The following is a 10461-nucleotide window of genomic DNA, read 5'->3' on the forward strand; positions in this document are numbered from 1 at the left end:
GTCGCTCAATATTTCATGGATCAGATCTTCAAATTGCATCGCATGCCCACTTCCATTGTGTTTGATTGTGACGCGATCTTCACCAATAAATTTTGGCAGGAACTCTTCCGGCTACAAGGGACCCAACTACAACTTAGTACTTCCTATCATCCACAAACTGATGGTCAAATTGAAGCAATCAACAAATGTCCGGAGACCTACCTTAGGTGTTTCACTTCAGAAAAGCAACATCTCTGCATACAGTGGTTACCTCTAGCCGAATGGTGGTATAACACCAACTATCATGCCACCACCAAAATGACTCCATATGAAGCAGTTTATGGTCAACTCCCTCCTTCCCCTACTTCTTATATCAAGGGATGCTCGAAGGTACAAGCAGTGGATCAACTCCTACAGAACCGCACAACCATGTTGGCCCACCTTAGAGAGAATCTTCATCAAGCCCAGAATCACATGAAGCAACAGGTAGATCAACATTGCTTAGAACGCCAATTTCAAGAAGGGGATCAGGTATTTTTGAGGTTGCAACCATATAAGCAAACATCACTCAAATACAAGGGTTGTCAGAAATTATCTCCAAAATTCTACGGACCGTATCAAGTACTTCAGCGCATTGGAGAAGTCGCCTACAAGCTAGCTTTGCCACCCACTGCAAAAATCCATCTAGTCTTCCATGTCTCATGCCTCAAGAAAGTGATTGGGAACCATTGCAGAATTCAAACCAATCTACCTGAAGTGGATGAAGAAGGATCAATCTGGCTCCAACCTGAACAGGTTCTTGACACATGAGAATGACACCTGTGTGGTTGCACGATCAAGGAAGTCCTCGTCAAATGGAAAGACACCTCTTCGGAAGATGCCACCTGGGAACTAGCTACTTTCCTTCAGCAGTTTCCGCAGCTTCAACCTTGAGGACAAGGCTATTCTTATGGGGGAGGGCATGTTAGGGTCCAACCCTAACCCCCTTATTTATGTAATAGGATCGAGTCATAGTTATAGAGTCAATAAAGCCCATATTAATAATTGTAAGTGGTTAACCCGCATTTAATGAAGGGACCATAGTTAGTTGCAAATGGGCCATGGTATTAGATAGATGGTATTAATAAGAACCATGGAATTGCCCCATGGTGTTGCATGTATGAATATATAAAGGATAAAGACTCCCCTCGAGGAGCATCGTGTCTTATTTTGTAATTGAGTTCAGCTCTATTGGAGGTTGCCCCCTCGAAGAGGCAAGTGAACATTGCTTTCTGAATAATAAAATACTTGCTGTTATTTCTCATTGTTCTATGTCCTGGGTATATTTCTTCGTATATTTGGTATTCTGGTATCGTCTTGCAGGTTAAGAGCATAACAATGAACACCTGTGGACATGCTTTGCTACCTTCAATGTGAAGCTCAAAGACAATTGCATCATTCAAAATATAATATTCCAAATCAAAGTTCATTTGTTACTTGATTATGGAAACCAAAATACATTTTTTCCAATTTAAGAATCTTATCGGCCTCTCTTTGCACCTTTTAGGGCAATTGCTAGTTATTAATTATATATCATAATTACAAATATAAATCCTTATTTATTTTAATATATATATTTATTATATTTTTATAATAAATTCAACAATTTATTATATTTTTATGAGTTTTTTTTATAATTTTATTAATAAAAATAAAATTATAATATAATAAATAAAATTTATTTATTTATTATTTTTTAATTTACTCCCTGCTATATTTTAATTTACTCTATATATTATGCTTTATTTTTATTTATATTTATATTTTTTATTTTTTTATTTAACAATTTAGAAGAATACAAATCTCTCCTCCCCACTGAATTATAAAGTCCCTCTCTCCTAACATAAGTTTTAACTATGAAACCCTAACCTTAAAACGATCTGTTTTATGCTAGTATTTTATTGCTCCTGATAGGGGAATAGTTATAAAACCCTACTCCTAACTTGTCTTACTATCTTCGCCCTCCTTCAGCTTCAGCATAATCTGTGAGGCATAGAGAGGTAGTCGGCACTTGAAGCGGTCATTCCTGCGCCACCAACATGCAGAACGAGGAAGGACAGAATATCGATCTTTACATTCCAAGAAAATGGTAAAATTGTTGGCTTTTTATGGTGGGTTCACAGCAGTTTTTGTTTTCAATTTTTTGGTTTTTGTGGGCGGAGGTTGAAGAAATTGACTTCGTATGTATTGGACAGCTCTGCAACCAATCGACTGATAACTTCAAAGGACCATGCATCGGTGCAGCTAAATATCGGACACCTAGACGAGAACGGAATATACACGGGCCAGTTCACAACCTTTGCTCTCTCCGGCTTTGTCCGAGCACAGGTTTGTATGAATTCTGAGCTTTATTTTTTATTTATTTTTTTTAAAGGGAAAACACTTGCATTATTGTAACACTTCCTTGTTAACTGCACTATACTCAGGCCACTAAATCTATCCTACTCGAGAAATAAATCTGTATTTTCTTAAAATATGGGTTATTTGCCTTTATTGAAAACAGTCTAATCAGGCTTGAGAGTGCTTGAATTTGACTCTCTTTGGCTTTAAAACGAGGCTACTAAACCAATCCCACTCAAGGTTCAAATCTATATTTTGTTGACGAAGGCTTATTTCCCTTTTTTGAGATCAGTGTTATCAGGCTTGCGAGTCCTCGACCTTGACTCTGCTTGGCCTTCGACAAGCATTTTTGACTCTTAGGGGAGTCAAACTCGGGCTAACCTGTAAGTGCCAAGAAACCCTCCGAAACTGGCTCTTTTTCCTGCGTTTTTTGCTTCTCTGTTTTGCCCTTTAGTCAATGTGACCACAGGTGATCAAGAGGACTAAGTAGCGCACCAAAGCAACTAGGGCATCCACGAACTTAACTATGGCAACTAGGGCAACATAACAGAGGCAGTTTGTGCTGGTTTCTTGTTTCACCATGCACAAGGCAACAATTATGGACATCTATTTACATTTTGCATTGTACGGGCATGGAACAATTTGATATAAATGAAAATTTATTTGTTTTCATAAATATGTATATTCGTTATGTTTTTAACTTGCTGAATCTAAATCTTGGGTCTTCTGCCTGGCGGAGTATGTTCCCAAGCAGAGTTTGGTGCCAGTGGTTGAGATTTGTTTTGATGCAAGCCTCGAGGTGTGACACTACCATAGAATATAAGCCAGATTTTAATTAAAAATAAATTGGAAAAAAACCCACAGTTTACTTATTTAAATATGGTATAAGGACTATATCCAGGGTATACACTAAGTTAGCTAACAAATCATAAAATCAATCCTCACATTCTCATGGTTCTTGTTACTGCTCTCTTTAGTGGACTATGGAAGATTGTACAATCCACTATGGTTGGCACACATAGTACAAAGACCCACTGTCACCTCAGCCTAAATCTCCACTCTTTAGGCCTTAGCTCCTACCGCAAGGCCAAGGGAGGCTTCCCAAAATGTAACTTCAGCCAACCAATACAAAACCAATGCTTTGTAATAGGGTTTAATGGCCGAAGGGAGGAATTTTGTATTTGTTGCCTTGTTGACTTGATATATAAATATGCAACACAAGATTAGTTAAACTAGCACGCAAACACACTGAAAATCAATAAAACTCAGCAAGTAAATGATGAAAATTAGTGTACGAAAAATATGCTAACCAGGAAACATTTTTATTCTATAAATGAATACTTGGTTAGACATGTTTTTAAACAGGAATGTTTGCTGCCCTATTTTAACAGGTTTGTAAATTCACATATAAAACTTCAAAATATTCATTATATATAACGTATGAATAATGGATTTTAGTTTATCTAAAATATTTTGACCATATATATAAAGATTTCTAAGTTTAAATGATTGGTTGGAGGAATTTCTTCCTAAAATTTGCTCGCGACTCTCTTTTGACAGGTCTGTAATTTATGTAAAAAATGTAAAAATCATCAAGAGAAACCCTTGAATAGTCGCCCAAAAGTGCCAAAACACTCCTGAATGTCAAATCTAAGTGTGGAAAAGTTGAAAAACTAAAATTTGGCTAGTTAAGGCCAATTTTAAGCCTTAGACAAGCACTAAAATTAAATTTTCAGTTAACTTGGTATTTGGAGGCTTGTAAAGTACCTTTTTGGTGAAATCTGCAATTTTAAAATTAAGAACAACAACATGTACTTGCTGATTTGCACACATAAAATTAGATATACCGATGTAAAATATGCAAAATAACTCAAAAAAACCAAATATATCTATCCCTTGGTCAAGCTTTAAATTCATGCACCTTCTTTCTAAAGGTTTGCTAGCCAAAAGTATTTGGAAATTATAACAAACTAGTATAAATAAAATAGAAAATAAAAAGTTGGAAAAAGAGAGAATTTTTAAGAATCATTATAAATGAAACGGCTGGGATGAGAGACTTTACCTTTCCTGTAAAGCTTACCAATGTGTTGAATTGTGATTATAACCTTCCATAAGTCAGCTCCACCTTGAGAACTAGGAATGAGAAGAGTTGGGGGTGAAACTATCCCACTCACACTAGTGTAGAATAATCTGCAAGAAAAACTCCAATTCCACTAGGAGGATCTACTCCTTCGGATGCTGCCCCAATTGCTACAAATGACCCAATTGCTACAAAAATGGTTGTCACCAAATCCATTATGGAATGCAAGAGTACCATCTTAGATCCATCTTAACTCCGGACTTGATCCCTCACGGCACTTGTTAGATTCGGATTTAAGATGGATCTAGGCTGGTGTTAAAAGTTAGTATGATAGCCTGTGCTGAATAGTAATATGAGTAGTAGATTTGATGTGTATGTTGTAGTCCTTTTACATTGAGTTTCTCTTTTCAGCTTATAGAATTCTGCAAGATCTGTTTGTCCAATTTTCAAAATGAGAGGTAAGGTGATGACAGATGTTGCTGTTCTTTTACATAATCTGTAGGCCTTTTTTGTTCAAACCAGTTTACCTGCATTTATTTCGTAGGACTAAAAGGAGTGCAGAATGAAAGTCTAAGTGCTTCACTTATAAAAAATGTTAGAAATCAAATGGAATTGATTTTATGAATAATTTGTAAGAAGCATTGTAAGAATACAAGGTAATTTTATCCCTATACTAAGGGGACACATGCATTTGAGGAGAGGTTTCTTTTCTTTTACATAATCTGTAAACCTTTTTTTTATAAACCGGTAGCATTTTTTTACTTTACCATACCTGTACCTGTTCATAGGAATAAAAAGAGAGCACAGTGAAGTTTAAGTGCTTCACATGGATAAAAATGTTAGAAATAAAATGGAATTGATGGCATGGATAACTTGTAAAAAGGATTCTAAGAATACATGGTAATTCCATCTCCTTTTTAAGGAGATGCAATGTGAGCAGTAATGTAAATCAGAAGTAGCTTAATGACAATTTCCCTCCCTTCGCACAAAATGCAAGATAAAACACATTTCTGCCTCTACTCTTTCATCATATTCTTCATTATTCCCAAGGTTCTGAAAAGAGAAGAAAATGAGAATAAAGATATAGATGTGAATCTGAGCATAGATTTGATCTGCATTCAGTAAAGTCCTTGCTAGATGCAAGTCACAAGGAAAATATCAAATTTAATATATTTTTTTCCAATAACATATCCCTGGCAAAACCTCCCTGGCACTTCCCTCGTTTGCAGGATGGTACCGAGGGTAAACTTTATATTCTTCAGGGCTGAAAGTCAAGTCATCAACTCATGAATAAAATGTATATAGCTCATCAACATTTGGCTAAAGAGCAAACATGTCAAAAGGTCATATTTGAACTGAGTGGAGAGGATAACAATTTCTCCTCACAACCATTTCACATCAATTCTATATTATGCCTTCATTAGCAGGAAAGGAAAATGTAAATGCTTTGGACAAGATTAGTAATGTTATGTTTTTTTCAATGAAAATCTTGTTGGAAAGCCCAAGGATTGTTTTCCCACATTGGTGGATGGCATCTGTAGTAAACCTGTTCACATAGATGTGTAACCCAGGGGGGTTTGAACTGGCTGGCCACCTGCTGCCATGGAACTAGCTAACCCCTTGGGCTAAGAGGATTAACAATGTTCTTCCTATAGGTAATAGCATTTTAGAAAGACAAGCTTGCCAGTCATTGCATATTTCAGATATCATCATGATATACATAGCAATATCACTTCTGTGGTGCTAGGATCTATATGACTATATTCTTGCTATAGATGCTTTTTACATGGCCTTAAATAATTATTTTCCATTAATGATCAAGCTTAAAAGATGTTGACTTACTTTTAGCCTAATTTAAGAAATTATCCTTAACCTAATAATACATGTCAGTAAATTTAAGACAAAATGCTACCATGCAAATGATTATATGTATTAATAATTAAACTGTGTAATGACTCAGCTTCTTGAGAACTTACATAATACATTTTTTTTTTCTCTACTTGGGATTGCATTTCTTTCTCAGTAATTGGGATTCACAATAATGTATTGTCTGTAGATCTATTTTATGGCTTGCTATACTTGTGTTGGATAATTTTATCATGTAATTTGCAACTGTTGTCCTTTGCAGGGGGATGCTGACAGTGCATTTGATAGGCTCTGGCAGAAGAAGAAAGTAGAACTTGGTCAGTAATTTTGCAAGATGACGAAGATGTTGGATTTGGATGAGAAGATGTAACATTTAAATTTCCCTATGGCAATATACATTTATAGAGACAATTGGGGTGCTGTTTAATAGTTAAATATGATCTCCTAGGACTCTAATTTTTGCCAACTCAAATTTTGGATTTAAAATAGCTGAACTTTCCTTGTCGAGCATGTCTTTTATTGGTTGATACTGTAGCGAAAATTCATCTGATGGTCTATATAATAGTAGCAGTGGTGATTAAATAAGTCATGTAAGGTGAAAGATGTCTTTTTCCATGCATTTTTTTTGCAGGATAAAAGCAAATGAATGATAAGCCATGTAAGGTGAAGGTTTTTAGTATTTATGATGATGATGTCGTCTTTTTACATGCATGATTTTTTGCAGGATAAAAACAATTGAAATGAGCTGGTCACTATTACGGTCTGCCCACAAATTAATTAATGATAATTCAATTTTCTAACAAGAAACAGCACAACCAGATTCAATCAGGATACCAAATTGTCGGAACACAAATGAATCAAATTCCGTATAGCTTCTATGCATATGTGCGTACTAGTCACTGTGGTGTTCATTAGGTTTAATTGGAAAAGTTTTGGTGTATTTGAATAGCAACAACTTAGTCTAGATCTTGTTATATGGCAGTTTTTGCCACAAATATATGCGAAGGTCCAGATTATGCCAGTGTCTCATAAAATTACATAACAAACAAACATTTAGTAGGATTGCAGCAGGGCGAACTTAATGGTGAACCTGGTCATGCGCTCCTTTTTTTTCAATTGATGTTATATTTTTGAATTTCATAGCGGTTTATTAAACAAGCTAATTTTAGTGAATTTGATTAGCAAAAATTTACTCTAGATCTTGTTACATGCCAGATTTTGCCATAAATATATGCGAAGGTCCAGAGTATGCCAGTGTCTCATAAATTGAGGTGACAAGCAAACGTTTTGTAAGATTGTGTCGGGGGACACATAACAATGAATTTTATCATTTTTTTGCATTGGTGATATTTTTTTAATATCAGTCACTTAAACAAAAATAAAAACCGAGGTGACATACTGTATGTTCATGGCATATGGCACATTTATAAATGAGGTATGTGTTTTTTTTTTTCAAATTACAAAATTACAAAAACACTGAGGTGACATAGCGTATGTTCATGGCATATGGTTCCTTTAGAAATGAGATATGTTTTTTTTGTTTAAATTAAATTACGAACTTCGATGAATTTCATATAGGTGGAATGTGCTGAATTAGAAAATTGTTGCATCGGGAGGCGCTTGTGACAGTGCGGGTGGTGGCTGAGATGCATAACGTAGGTTTGTCATGTGTACTCGACTGCCTGTGCTATAGAGCTGCATTTTTTACAGCCCAGGTGGGGGTGATCTAAAGGCCAAATATTATTTAGTGAAGATAAATCATTGCAATCTACAGCCACGGGGGGGCCAATTCCACCATCTGGTGCATCTTGGAAGCCCCTCCCCAGGGCCAGTTTAAGCGTGTCGTTTGATGCACTTCCTTTTTGATGGACTCGATGACCTTGTGGAAGCTTTACGTAAGTAAGAGGCCGATTGTGAAGTTGGTTTTAATGAGATAAATTGTCGTCTACGTATGCCAAATAGTAGATACAATGTTATAATCCGTGTAGTCTAACTGTGAGGATCTTTTTGATCTTTTTCTGGCTATTGATTTTATCAAAAATTTGGTGGGGATTTCTTGGAATGGTAATTTTGGGCTCTGTAATTTGTATATTAAATCAATAATTTGGTGGGGATTTCTTGGAATGGTAATTTTGGTCTCTGTAATTTGTATATTGCAAGTGTTCCAAGGGTGTGTGAGTATGAATTTATGCATTTAAAAGCACATTTCAAACAGAATCCGTTTATGCATTTAAAAACACATTTTAAACAACAAAGACACATTCTCATTAATAATTCTCATTAATATTTTTATTAGCCAGATTCCAGGAAAAAAGTTAAAAAAAGTTAAAAACACCTGACAGTTAGACTGCTCCGTTAGAATCTGTGTGATTCTCCTCTCTTCATCACCGAGACAGCCCTCAACCTCCATGAGAACGAATTGACATATCTGAAGACTGACACAAGAAATCACAGCTGCTGACTTGTAGAATGTGGTGCCTTTAACGATGGGAAACGTAGTCATCCACCCCAACAGGCATGCTATAATCATTTCATAAAAAAATCAAATTTCAGAACTTTGCCTACAAAAGAAAAATAGCAAGGACTGCTAGGCGGATCAATAGAATCAGCTCAGCAACTATGTATAATGAGCCTATAATGATGGTGCAGATAAAAATAGGCAGTTGTTCTGAGTGAATAAACAAATGTCGAAAGTCCAACAATGCGGCTGATTTTGGTTATCACAGGCATTATATTGATTATGGCTGATTTTGGTTGTCACAGGCATCGGATTGATGATGATGAAGTAAATTTCCAGTTGCTGTACTAATCAAGATGGGTTGTGATCAATGTCCTTTGGTTGATGAAGAGTTACAGCAATTCAATTCTCCAAATTTAGTAATTAAAATAGGGCAGCTCTCTTCACCCTCTAGCCTGTACAACCTTGAAGCGGATCAACAAATTTCCAACTCACGCTCCTGTACGGAGCTATCTTACTTCACACCAGTAGTCAGAATCTTTGTAGGGTTTTGTACGGAGCTATCTTACTAAACACCAGTAGTCAGAATCCTTGTAGGGTTGTAGGTGGGCAGATCGCATATTAGCGTTTATTGTTTCTTGCTAAGCCATGCCTCTAATATCAATATTCAGTTTAAGGTATCGAAATATTGGTAACCATTCTCATTCACATGTCGATACCTTTGTCACTGAATTCTGTTGTATGGTGGAGGCAGACAGGTCTCCACCAGAGCGAACTTGCATACCCATCTGTAAAATGGCAGCAAATTGTTTTGCCCTAATTTGTCTCTGGGGTTCCAATATAATGCATGATAGTATGCTTATTTGGCCATTTATAAATTTTTAATAATCAGTACGGCAATTCTCTCTCACAAGATAACAGTCAATTCAAGTATAATTGCAAATAGCAACAGTGATATGTAATTTAACAATAGGCAATTCGATTCCAGACTACACGTCCCATTTGTATTCAACGAGAAAAGGATCCGTTCCAGTTCATAGACCAATGCTCAACTATAAAGTCCACGTAATCAAGAATTCTAAGTTCTTTCTAACTGACGAATCCAAAACTCTAAACAGATTTTATCCTCCTAATTCGTTCTTGCAATTTGGGGTCTGGTTCTGCGATTTACCACCACAATCTCCAGGAGGCGTTGCTTTTCGATTGTTGGGAACTCGACTTTGTTGAGGGACCACGGTTCCTTTCTGTGACAAGAAATGATGCCTGTTAGAAGCCTGAAACCCACGTTCCCTGTGAAGTAACTCTTCGCATTCAATCCAGATTAGTGCCGAATTCACAAATCACGATCCAGTGCCAACACGTATCACTTCCAGGCTTTCGATTGCTCCTCGCTAGTTTTAAGAGGTTCTCATTCCCAGAATTCTTGATCCGTCTCTGACTAATTGCAGGGTTCGGAGCCGTGCTTCGCTACCTTAGCTGAAGATATCGGATCTCGATTACAGGGCCGTCCTGGACAGAGCGATGGGCAGACCGAGCTTGGTTTTTGGATGCGATATTCTGTGTTAGCCTCCTAATTCGTTCTTGCAATTTGGGGTCTGGTTCTGCGATTTACCACCACAATCTCCAGGAGGCGTTGCTTTTCGACTGTTGGGAACTCGACTTTGTTGAGGGACCACGGTTCCTTTCTGTGACAAGAAAT

At 36.6% G+C, this 10461-nt stretch overlaps 1 protein-coding gene across 1 annotated transcript; it reads left to right on the forward strand.

Moving 5' to 3' along the window:
• Positions 1-1873: 1873 nt before the first annotated feature.
• Positions 1874-6987, forward strand: LOC149239287 (small ribosomal subunit protein eS21y). The gene is made up of 3 exons (XM_089373384.1): positions 1874-2107; positions 2214-2346; positions 6567-6987. The coding sequence occupies exons 1-3, from the start codon at positions 2058-2060 to the stop codon at positions 6627-6629; spliced, it is 246 nt and encodes an 81-aa protein (XP_089229510.1). The 5' UTR covers positions 1874-2057; the 3' UTR covers positions 6630-6987.
• Positions 6988-10461: the final 3474 nt, after the last annotated feature.

Source organism: Pinus tabuliformis, chromosome 8, assembly GCF_031772625.1.
Source record: "Pinus tabuliformis cultivar Carrire ecotype Pingquan chromosome 8, CPIR1, whole genome shotgun sequence".
In the NCBI taxonomy this organism is placed as follows: domain Eukaryota; kingdom Viridiplantae; phylum Streptophyta; class Pinopsida; order Pinales; family Pinaceae; genus Pinus; species Pinus tabuliformis.

What these genes read in the sequence shown, in the direction of transcription:
- LOC149239287 (XM_089373384.1), top strand. Translation starts at nt 2,058, where the DNA reads ATGCAGAACGAGGAAGGACAGAATATCGATCTTTACATTCCAAGAAAA. An exon ending in CTTTACATTCCAAGAAAATG is followed by an intron (nt 2,108 to 2,213) that starts GTAAAATTGTTG and finishes TGTATTGGACAG; the next exon opens with CTCTGCAACCAATCGACTGA. An exon ending in CCGGCTTTGTCCGAGCACAG is followed by an intron (nt 2,347 to 6,566) that starts GTTTGTATGAAT and finishes TGTCCTTTGCAG; the next exon opens with GGGGATGCTGACAGTGCATT.